The sequence below is a fragment of the Pempheris klunzingeri genome, chromosome 12, assembly GCF_042242105.1.
Source record: "Pempheris klunzingeri isolate RE-2024b chromosome 12, fPemKlu1.hap1, whole genome shotgun sequence".
Classification (NCBI taxonomy): domain Eukaryota; kingdom Metazoa; phylum Chordata; class Actinopteri; order Acropomatiformes; family Pempheridae; genus Pempheris; species Pempheris klunzingeri.
The window spans coordinates 11,419,365-11,431,079 of record NC_092023.1 but is presented as its reverse complement, the minus strand read 5'-3'; the positions used below and the strand labels follow the sequence as shown (position 1 = coordinate 11,431,079).

The following is an 11,715-nucleotide window of genomic DNA, read 5'->3' as shown; positions in this document are numbered from 1 at the left end:
CTATATTATCTATTTGTTAGCATTTAGCTAGCATTTCTCAGTTATATTCACATTAACTTAAAGACTGTTTTTATTATTGTGCTAACAAAAGCCCACAAAAATAATGAACTGGTGCTACTAACAAATATTTTCTGTATAGCCAAAGCTGATAGAATTAGGGCTCTATTGTTTGAAACTATTAAAAACACATCAGTGAGCCATTCCTGCATTGAGTGACATGTTCCTTCATTACGATGAACATGGGCACTGTAGTTTTAGAGATGATCCCACAGACATGGTCCGACTGCTTTAAACTAGAGCACCAAATTTGTATTGATCCACAGCTGAAAATAGTCCCCGACAAAAACATTATTCACTCCTGTTTAAGTATCTTTTGCTAAAAGTCCAGAGTCTGTTGTCAAAGATTTACTTCTTCGGTAGGCATTTATTGACAATAACAAAAATGTAGAATATTTCCTGCCTTACAAATTCTAAACATCTTCCAAAATGCATTTATGGCACATTTAAGAATTTCATTGTTTTTATTTAAAAATGTATTCATTTAAATTTGTTTAAATCTACTCTGAAGGTAGTTAACCATCCTCTGGGTGATGTGATGTGATGTTACCGCGCCACGCGGAGGAGGTCAAAGGTCAGCTCCGTGACATCGAAGGCGAGATGCTGATGCATGGGGTCCACAAAGACCTCTGGGCCTCCAGATTGGCCTGTGGTGTGTTGGGTGTGTTTCAGAGCATCCAGGGTGACATAGATGACTCTGGCCCGTTGCTCCTCAGAGGGCGGGTCCGCCCAGCGATGACACGGCAGCGAGGGCGAGTGGAGGAGGAAATAAGCGGACGACATGTAGACTTTTACAAACTCCTGTTTTAAATAGGACAAATCTTTCTGCAAGAACAAAGTGAGGAAAGAACGGTTTAAACACATACCTGGTGTTTATGATTTGCACAAGACTCACATTCAGGAATGCATGCACACAAACACATTTTAACTTCTTGGTGGAGAAAAGTCACCAGTTTACTCATACTGTCAGCACCCTCTAAGGGTCTGTACCGGTATTACACACACACACACACACACACACACACACACACACACACTGACCTTCTGTGCTCTGCTCATGTTGGTCTCAGCATTCAGCCAGGCACTCTGAAAGAAAACAGCAGTTACTGTCTTCTCAAATTTTGCTCAGGGGATCTTAGGGGTAAGTTTGACCGTGACGCTGTCCCTACTGACCCTGAGAGCATCCAGGAGGTCTGGTTGGTCGAGCAGCACAGGGAAGGTAGAAAGTACAGGACTGCACATCAGATCTATGACAGAGATCGTTTTTATTTAAACAGACTTCTCTCTAAGGACCATATGAATATCTATAATTTGGATACGAGGCATTGGAGGGTGTGTCACCTGCATTCTGCATGGTAGGCCTGTCCATCAGTAGTGTGTCAGCCAGCAGCTGCCTGTGTAGAGCCAGCAGGTGAACGCAGCTCAGACAATGCAGCAGAGTGTCTGGAAGAAGGCTGAGGAGGAAACCATACCTGTCACTGACATATACAGTATAGTGCGTATGCACACACATGCATATGGCGCATATGAGCCATGAATGTCTCCAAATAAATCTAGATGATTTATTGTTGCTGAATTAGATCTCATAATCCACTGCATGTGTTCGAGCTCTGTGGTAGTTTCCTTTTGCTGATGCTCCCACCTGAGCTGCGTCCTGGTCCGGCTCTTGGCTGATTTCAACTTCACGATGAGTCTGGGCTGCCGCCTGGCATGGAGCATCTGCTGGAAAACACCAGCTGGAGCTGAGAGGAGAGGAGAGGAGAGGGAAAGCTCCATGTTTTCTTGTGTCTTTACATCCCATCTTAAAATCAGGGTTTATAGATGTTTTTGTCATTGAACAAGTTTCAAATCTACTGATTATCCCATTCCAACAAATTATAGAAAAAATGTTGTTATTCTTTATGTGCCATGCACTTTCATTTAAGCACTTTGTCACACGTCTGATTGTTATATCTTTCTGTGGAAAAACCTTCCGAGTGGACTGGATGTGGAAACGAGTGTTGAGCTCTTCTTACATCCTGCAGTGACTGGCGCCTCCACAGCGACATCCTTCTCATAGGGAGTGCCACCGTTCACTGTAAGCTCATAGGTCCTACACACAGGTTAGATTACATTAGATTTGAAAGTATTATCAAAGTCCATCCCTATTTTATACACATCGCTCCTAGAGTAGATTGTCTATGGTAGTTTTTCATTTTCATAGTTATCCACTCATTCTTTCCTACCTGATAGGGAGTGGATTTCCAGCGTCATCGGTCAGTTTGAGGAAAGCCCAGCCGCAGCTCAGGTCTCCTCTCTCACCTGTGGACTAAAACACACACAGAGGATGTGGACACAGCTGCTTCCTAAACATTATTTGCTTTATTAGTGACTGTTGGCTTAACAATGCTTTTTGTCTGTACTGGCTTAATCTGATCACTATCACACATGTACCTGTGTGTGTGTGTGTGTGTGTTTTTTGTCCTTACATTCCGTATAAAGGTGACTCCCAGTTCAAAGAGGATGCCGAGGTCAGGAGATGCAGAGTTGCAGCGTAGAAAACAGTCTCCATCTAGGAGGGCGGGTAGGACACCTGTCATCTGGAGCAAACACACATACTTGAGAATTGAGCTTCTTGGGTGACAATTCTGGCTAATTCTAGCACTGCCTCTCAGTAACAACCATCAGAGTTTGAGTGAAAGCAGTTTGAGCAAAGTCCACAGCGCCCGATGAGGCCACGGAGAAAAACAACAATACCGTAAACGTACCCTTGGAGAGAAGCTCCAGGTCTTGGGGCTCTTGGGGTTGTAGGTCGCCCTCACAGTGTGGATGTTACTCAGCACCTGAAACACAAGTGCAGCTCATTTCATAAAAAGTCTCGTATAGAACAAGAGAGTGAAAAATAGTCAAGCCTGAAAAGCTGTATGTTGTGTCATAGATGAATAAGGGACGTCTGAGATACAGCATGTGACAACAGCATAAGCTAACAAACTATAAGGGTATAATACACTTTTACATATGTATACAACGACTTACTACTATTTTGTTGGCAAATTTTAGCTAATAATGAAACATCAGTATCGACAGTGTTCATTACATTGTTTTCACTCTGAATAGACTTGGGTGGGGTAAGGACGAACAGCATGGACACAGAAATACCCCACCTGATTTCCATCAAAGGCACAGAGGCGGACGTGTCTGCTGAGGACCTGAACTCCGACCCCCGGAGTAGGAATCATCCTGCAGCTCCACAATGTGAAACAAGCACAAGTCCTGACCTGGCGAGCACGGACCTACGGAACACAACAGGAGACTGAAGGGTTATTAGTGATAACATGAACCGCTTCTGTAATGAACGCATCACGACTTGGTGAGGTTTGAAATCTTCAGTCATCATTATGCAGCAGAGACACTGAATGAGAGACGTAAACGGAGGGACTGACTCACCCTGCCAGTGTCTGGGTCCAGGAAGAGGTCACTGAAGGAGAGCTGTGATTGGCTGAGCTCAGGCTGAATATAGTGACTTCCTCTATATGTTACACCTGGAAAAAGACACAAATGCGAGGATCTGCTGCTGTTGTTGGTCATATAGGATTTTTAGTTTTTGAGTGTTGGTCAGACAAAACAAGCAATATAAAGATTAATTGACAATGATAATTGTTCATTGTAGTCCCAAAATGCTGTAGCTGATTAATCCCCTCACCTAATTAGCGTACCTTATTAAGAGTGAATGTGTGTGTTTCTGTTTGATAGTGTATGTGTGTGTGCTTGTTTGAGAGTGCATAATGACCTTCCTCCAGCAGCAGTTTATTGAGAGTTGATGGTCTGAATCCTGATGGTATAGCTCCCATCGCAGAGAGCACGTCTGTTGCATCAATCTGTCACACACACACACACACACACACACACACACACACACACACACACACACACACACACACACACACACACACACAGTGAAAACCAGCGATATGCTGAATATATGAGTGTTGATTTAATATTTGTTGATGGTAAAACTGAGGGTAGCAGCAGTAGTTGTAAAGTTTGCAGATATTTACCTCAGTCAGGGCTTTTCTGACAGTGCACCAGTTAGTCTGTGGAGTACCACTGTTGAAGAGAGGGATTCAAATTGAATTAATTGATAATAAATGAGTGTTAGAAATGCAGATAGAAAACTGCATATCGAACCACTTATAAGGGTCCATTTGACCACGATATTCAATCTACAAAATCAACAAAAAGTAGGTTAAAATGTAGAACCTCTGATTCTCCCTGTCATCAGTCAGTTCTTCATCGTCTTGCTCCTCCTCAACCTCCTCTTCCTCCTCAATTTCATCATCGTCGTCACCTTTTTCTTCATCATCCTCGTCATCGTCTTCATCGTCTTCATCATCAACACCAGAGCCAATCTGGAAAGTAACAACCAGAGACCTTGAGCTTCACATGTTTATAGTAACACACTAGAGTTGCTCACAAGACAACAACACAAGAAGTTTTTTTTTTGAGAATATGATTTAGATGACAAATATCACATGAACTACAATAGCACATTTGCCACTGTGAGGTGCAAGTATGGAAAAATGCTGCAAAAGCCTAAGCCATCTTCAGTATACACTGCAGTAAGTTATATTTTCGTGTCCAAAATCATATCTTAAAATAAGGTGTACTAAAGTTCTTTAGCTGAAGTTTGGTTAAACAGCTACAGTCAAACCTGCAGATGCAGATGTTTAGCAGCATGCGCACCTTCAGGTAAGTTTTTGGAACCACTCCTCTGTTGCCTTTAGTGTCCTGAGCCAGCCACCATCCATCTGCTGTCATCCTGATAATCCTCAATACCTCCCCCCTCTGCAAACAGCAGGGACACAAACAAGTCATGTAACTTCACATCAGTCATGCATGACTAACAAACAGTTGGACTTTCTGTGCTTGTTGAGAATACTTGATTTCCCACTGTTTCCCTGCCATCCTTTCCTAAACTCCCATTGTGCCTGCAGGACTGTGGATATATGATTTGGAGGACAAGAGCACCCTCTTCTGTTAATAAATGGAATAAAATGACATTTTTGAGATGCAAGAAAAAAATAGGAAGAACTTCAGCAGTCTTCTTACTGTACACACTGTAAGTCTTTTCAAGTCATATCAACACACATTATTCTTAGTATTTTTCTTTCCTGTTTATCTTCCTCTGTCTGTAGTAGAGATGCTTTGAAAAGATGGAGTAGTCACCAAGAACACGTTTTGGTTGTAGTAAGAAAACAAAGAAAGAAACTTTAGGTATTAAGTTTTTGGATTTCCCCTATTCAGATACATGCAGCATTTAAAAAGGAGTTCACTTAAAGAGTCTGGGTCTGGGTTTGAGAGGAAGGTTTAAAACTCAAATTGCTTGAGGAGAGGAAGCAGTTGGAAGGACAAGGCTGAAAGTCTGAATCTCCAGCTGAGCCCTGGCTACTCATTTTAAACACCTCTAAAGACTCCTGCATGTTGCTAACATGTAGCCGGCCTGCGCCTTATCTCCGCCTCTGAGACAGGAAGTACTTCACCTGAACAGACAGATCTCCCTCCTGTTCTCCTTTAAAGTCACTGAGGACTGTGTAGATCCGAGGGCCTGACTGAGAGTACGGTCTCACTGCTCGCTTCTCATCTTCAGCATTGTCAAGGTCATCATCGTCACTGTCTTCATCATCATCTTCATCGTCATCATCCTCGTTGTCTTCCTTTGAAATGTCGCTGAGGATCAAAACATGGTACCGTGAAAAGATGTTTTTTCTTCTACAACCTCAATCATATCTCTTTATGGTCTTCGAAGTAAGCACAAAGGTCACTGACCCTGCAGCAGTGCTGGGTCCTGGTGGTGAAAGCTCCAGAGAGAGTGCGTTTACACGCTCCAAGATGCTCTGCAGCCGTCTCTCCTCTTCCTGCTTCCTCTGATCATAGTTCCCCACTGGAGCCAACTCATCGGCCTGGAAAGTCAAGTAACAAATGATCATGTCAGTAACAAATGATCATGTCAGTTAGGCTAGTTTCATTTTTTCTTTAAAGGTACAGAACACTGCACAACACAGAAAGTTTGGACGGATATATTATGACATTATTGAGTGATCTGACACTAGCCTGTCCATGATGTCCGATCTTAGTGGAAAATCTTATTTTAGCTTTCATCTAATAAAGTAATCTAATAAATTGTTAATTGTCTTATATTACAAGGTTTCACATAGCAACAAAGCCAGCAGTAATAGGTCTACCATGATGATTGAAATGCTGGCTCAGATATTTTTCTATTCAAAAAACATGAGTAGGCTTATATGGCTTTGGGACCATGAATAATGTCAGCTTTCAGGATACAAACAACTGATATTAGTTAAGCAGTGGTACTAGTTGCTTGCAATTTTGTTCATCTAGGAGTTTAATTGAATCATTGTACAACTGCACTTTTTATAGAGAAGATGTGCGATCATGAAATAATAATTTTTCCTGACAGTAGAACACCAACCTTGGTCAGTTTCTTCAGTGTCCTTAGTGTCTTCTCTGCTGATGTCTGCAGCTCTTGGCATCTGTTTGGAATTGTACATAAAATGTAAGAAAATAATGACAAGATGAAAACAAGCCATGGCCCTTCAATAGTTTTAGAGCCAATGTGGTTGAGGTCGTTTGTCCTAACTGGAGTTCCAGTGAGTAAGATAAGTTTAGGACACACTGCTGTGGCTCTGTCAGAGCTGTTTACCTCCGAAATGCCTCCTCTGTGGATCCATCCCGACTCTGCACATCCTTCACCAGACTGTCAACCTGGATTAGAAGAAAAACAAGATTGTCTGACAGTGAACAAAGGGGGTTTTCACATCAATGTGTAGTCAAGGCTGAATCGCATTGTACATTTTACAGTGTATACTTCGTGTCTAACAAAGCACAACTGTTAAAGCCATAGCTCAGATCTGCTCTATATTTTGTATGTTTTCATTTGCAACAAAACTTCGGACCAGTCTGTCCTTTGAATCTGTCCAGTGTCCATGTTCGCCAAAGATCCTATGCTTCTGGCCAATATTCGTTTCAAATCTGGCCTTATAATGTTTCCCCTCTCCTTGACTTAGCTCTTCATTAAATGAGTCACAAGGCCTTTCTTGAAGTGTATGCTTGATAATACGGCATTCAATTTATTAACCAGAAACACATTTAGTAGATTCTCCACTTTTGCCTTTGATTACATTCCCTACTGTGATAAACGTATTGGGATATTAAGATAACCAAACGGAAAACTTGAGATTGTCGCGGTGGGGTTAATCTGTCAATGCGAGAAACACACAAAGAAGCGCCATTCTGTAACAAACCCGTTTTTTTATGTCGTCCACCTCTCTCTGGGTGAGTTGCAAAGGTCCTTTTCTTTTTGGTGGCATTTATTCGCTGTTTTATGGAGCATAATCATCCAGGGGCATAAATCCATGTGTTAGCAGATTGCCTAGCTAGCTAGCTGACGCTACACTTCCACTGGTCGCTAAGCAACTGGGTTCTTCTTCGGGCTTTGGCTTGAAATTATATAAATAATCATCTATAATAACTTCTTCCCGGTATAATCTGTATTCATTATTTGAATCTATATATATATTACAACATACGTGCTGTGTATGTGATTTTATATACTTGTGATTTAGTTCACTTTATACCAATCTAGAGACAATTTGACAGTCTCTTAGCGGTTTTATCGGTGCCTGGCAACTCATTGCCGCCACCTACTGGACAGGAGGACGAAGCTGTAGGAAAAAAAATCTTACTTTAGGATAAACGATATATATACCACAATGCTATGCCAACAACCTTTTTCTTTTCGGTGTTACAGCAAAACCTGTCAGATTCTGATTAGAAGATGGTGATGGGTGGTCTAAATACGTGAGGTGAAGGTCTGTAGAAAATTGTGCAATATTATGCAGAAAAAAACCCAAAGAGGACGTGTGGATAGGTGTTGTTTAAGTGCCTTCCTAATGACCTACAGAGGGCGTACCTTGCCTTGTTGTGAAACACGCTGCCTTCATGTTCTCCTCGATAGCTTCCCTTATTGAATTTCTCAAAACGACTAAATCACGATTTCAAAACATATTTTTGCACGCAATTGTACATAAAACACGAAAAGTGACTCGTATGTCGTCTAAAAGGCACATATCATGACATTTCTCTGCTGTCTAGCCTAGAAAATACGAACGTACGATGTTTCGGGTGAACTTGAAGGCATCAAATACGACTTCATCCACACGTGACCTGCCGTGTTACGTAACGTATCTGTCATGGCTGCTCCCGTAGCGCTCGTTCAGGGGGCCAGCAGAGGACTGGGGCTTGAATTCTGCAGACATATCCTGAAAAGCAAAGCCCCCGCTGCCGTTATAGCGACATGCCGAAACCCAGACGGAGCAGCCGAGCTGCGGGCGCTGTCCGGCCAGCACCCGGGCAGACTGACGGTCCTCAGGCTGGACGTGAACCGGGAGGAGGACGTCCGCGGGGCTGCGGAGAGGGTTAAGGAGAACTTCGGTCGGCTGGATCTGATCGTCAACTCCTCGGCGATGCTTCATCCCTCCGGAAAAGGAGAGACCAGTCTGAGAGATGTTTCTGCTCAGGTGAAGCACTGTGACAGTTTGAGCTTACGCGTGTTAAAGTGAGGTGCTTTAATGTCTAATAGTAGTTTAGAATAACTGCTTGTCAAGTGAGTCAAATTTGACTGTGAGGATTTGACCCACAGCAGGTCATTGTATTTGCAGAGGACTCCAGTGTGTCGGCACCCCCCATTCCAAACTCCATTCACAAACTATGTCATTTTAAATTGACTTTTAATTATCAGTAAACGTACACATTCGGTGAGACATCATCACCTTAGATGAGTATTTATGATGTGCCTTTAAACTCAATGTACACAGCCATTTTAATTTCAATATAATTTAAACTTCTCTGTTAGATCTGCCTGCTATTTATGCAGCCTTCTTAACGCAAAAGACATCACAGACGACTGCAGAAAACAGTGTCAATTAATGCTGAAAAACTCATCATCCACATGCTGAGAATTTCTTCAGACGTTTTATAATGGGACTCTAAATTAAACGGCATGACTTTTGTTCTGAGTTTGCCATTTCTCTGCATTAAGGAGATGATTTCCTATACTGCTCCATACAATATAAAAGCTCCTCCAGTGACTCATAGTATGTCTGGAGCCTACATCAAAATGATCACATCATTCACTAAAAGTTATCTGTGAAAGAATAAACTGCTGTCATCTAAATGCTAATCGCCTTTGTGAATTATTTGACTTATTAAGTCATTCTGTTTCCCACATTCATTCATTCATCTCCAGCAGCTCTCACCAAATACCCTCCATATATGTAAATACATTAAAGCACTGATCTGCACTGACTGACTTGCTTTCATTTCAGGGTATCATTTCCACATTGACGACGAACACAGTGGGTCCCCTTGTTGTGGCAAAGTATTTTGCCTCCCTCCTTCAGAAGGGTGGAGGTGGTTTCGGTCGACAGCCTGCAGAGAAAGCCAAGCAGCACAGCGGCATCATCGTCAACATCACTGCTAAAGTGGGATCGATTGGCGACAACGGTAGGTATTGTGTTGGTGGTGGTTCAGAAACACTTTTTTTTTTAGTGGGAAATAAGCATGTCCCTGTCCTTTTTAAGATCTGTGGTAAGGTATGTGTGCTAGTATGGTATGATTCATTTGTTTTTCCCCCTGTTTTCCTCCACAACTGCCCCCTCTTTATAGGTCTTGGTGGTTGGTACAGCTACAGGATGTCTAAAGCAGCTCTTAACATGGCTACCAGGAATCTGTCCATAGAGCTGGGCCGCAGTCGACCTAAGGTGGGTTTGAGTATGAGCCAATACTGAAGACTATTGGTAGCCTCTGTCTGTTTTCCAGTAGAGAACATGTGTTGAGAAATGGATGGATGATGCCCTCACACGTGCATATAAACACATGCTATTGTTGATGAACTTGTTCCCGATTTTTCCAGGTGGTGTGTGTGTCCCTACACCCAGGGACCGTCAACACAGACCTCTCCCGGCCGTATCACAGGAATGTGGCAAAAGACAAGCTGTTCAGTAGCGAGCACTCGGTGAACTGTCTGATGAGCATCATAGACACACTGAATATTGAAAAGACTGGCAAGGCGTACAACTGGGACGGGGCTGAACTTCCTTGGTAGAATCAATAAATGGACAAAGGCAGAGGTGATTTTTCACACCTCTGTTCTTGAGGCTAAATCTGTCATCAGTGTGCAATAATCTGAACTTTACTTTAAATAGTCATCAAAAGTACAGGCCTCTTCTACTACCTCACAACCAGCCAAAGTGCTTAAATCACCTTATAATGTCAATAATGGCAACACACAAAGTCCTTATGTGGCCTTAAGAATTGATACAATTGTAAATACACTAATGGTATAATGGTGCTTAAGGTTTCAATTAATATCACTGAGTGGTTTATGTTGAAAGAATAGTTTAAAGCTCACAAGTTAAGACATATCTCATTGGGTTAATATATACAAAAACACAAGTGTAAAAATGACAAGTTGTGGTTCTACATTGGATTTGATTTTGTGCTGGACTATTTCTTGGCAGTGGCAAGAAATTTTTACAGCACGCTGTTTCCTCCTGTCGCCAGCCTCCGTGCTAAGCTAAGCTAACCATCTGTAACTTCTTCATGGACAGATGTGAGAGTGGTACTGATCATCTCATCTGACTCAGCAACAAGGCAAATAAAAACATATTTACCTCACTGTTGAATGAAATCAGTTTTTGTCATGGACATCATATGGCTGAATGATTTGTCATAGTCACAATGTGGTTGCACTGAAAGATTCAAGTTAGTTATGTTAAAGGTGTCATATTCTGCTCATTTTCAAGTTCATATTTGTATTTGGAGGTCTGACTAGAACAGCTTTTCATGGTTATTGTTCCAAAAACACATTAAAATAATTCTGGACAGCGAGGCGGATTCAGGAGGTGTGAAAGATGGAGGAGGAGAAAAAGAAAGGGTGATCTTTTCTCAGAGTTTGGTCTCTAAACACACTGGGAGTAAAAAGACATTAAAAAGTGCATTTTACATAACATGGGACCTTTTAAATCATAAGCAGGGTTATAGAGGCAACATTTATTTGTGTTCATGAGCACTGTGTGGACTAGAGGTGCATCACAGTAATGTGACCGACAGTTGATTTTACCTGGTTCTGGTACTTTTTTCCCCCTTGGTATAAAAGGGGGTCATTCACAGCACAGAGGGAAGCTGTCTTTGGATAACTGGGTGTAAATAGATGCTTTGGGGAGCAAACCTGCTGCACTGTATGTATGTGAGTGTGCTTATGTTTGTGCAGGTCTTCTCTACAGAAAACACTGAAGGCAGAGTGGGCTGTGACTGACTGGCTGGATACTGACTGAACTCAGTCCTGTGCGATTTAAAGCGATTTTTAGACAATGTGACCTGATTCTTACCAAGTCCAGGTAACCAGGTTAATTTATTTAAAGATTATTAAAACAATATGGCTTAAAACGTTGAATTTCTAATGTCATATAGCAGACTGGCTTTTCTTCTGTTTTAGCAGCCAACTCACTTGTTAAATTATAGTTAAACATTCCCCACATTTCTTTTGGTTACCCAGCGAGCAGAAACTGTTCTTTGTACAACTCAGCTAATGACTTTTAA

At 41.9% G+C, this 11,715-nt stretch overlaps 2 protein-coding genes across 2 annotated transcripts; one reads left to right on the top strand and one right to left on the bottom strand.

The window, feature by feature from the left end:
- Positions 1-381: 381 nt before the first annotated feature.
- Positions 382-7,440, bottom strand: nphp1 (nephronophthisis 1). The gene is made up of 20 exons (XM_070841293.1): positions 7,359-7,440; positions 6,758-6,819; positions 6,527-6,587; positions 5,863-5,996; positions 5,577-5,763; positions 4,780-4,881; positions 4,297-4,445; positions 4,095-4,143; positions 3,827-3,914; positions 3,484-3,578; positions 3,201-3,329; positions 2,805-2,879; positions 2,526-2,636; positions 2,283-2,365; positions 2,073-2,149; positions 1,700-1,799; positions 1,399-1,511; positions 1,231-1,304; positions 1,099-1,143; positions 382-882 (listed from the first exon to the last, which is right to left on the bottom strand). Exons 1-20 carry the CDS (start codon positions 7,422-7,424, stop codon positions 604-606), a joined length of 2,079 nt encoding a protein of 692 aa, XP_070697394.1. The 5' UTR covers positions 7,425-7,440; the 3' UTR covers positions 382-603.
- An 863-nt stretch (positions 7,441-8,303) lies between these two features.
- LOC139211034 (C-signal) lies at positions 8,304-10,791 on the top strand. Its single transcript, XM_070841275.1, has 4 exons — positions 8,304-8,633; positions 9,441-9,618; positions 9,781-9,875; positions 10,028-10,791. The coding sequence occupies exons 1-4, from the start codon at positions 8,307-8,309 to the stop codon at positions 10,217-10,219; spliced, it is 792 nt and encodes a 263-aa protein (XP_070697376.1). The 5' UTR covers positions 8,304-8,306; the 3' UTR covers positions 10,220-10,791.
- The last annotated feature ends 924 nt before the right edge of the window (positions 10,792-11,715 follow it).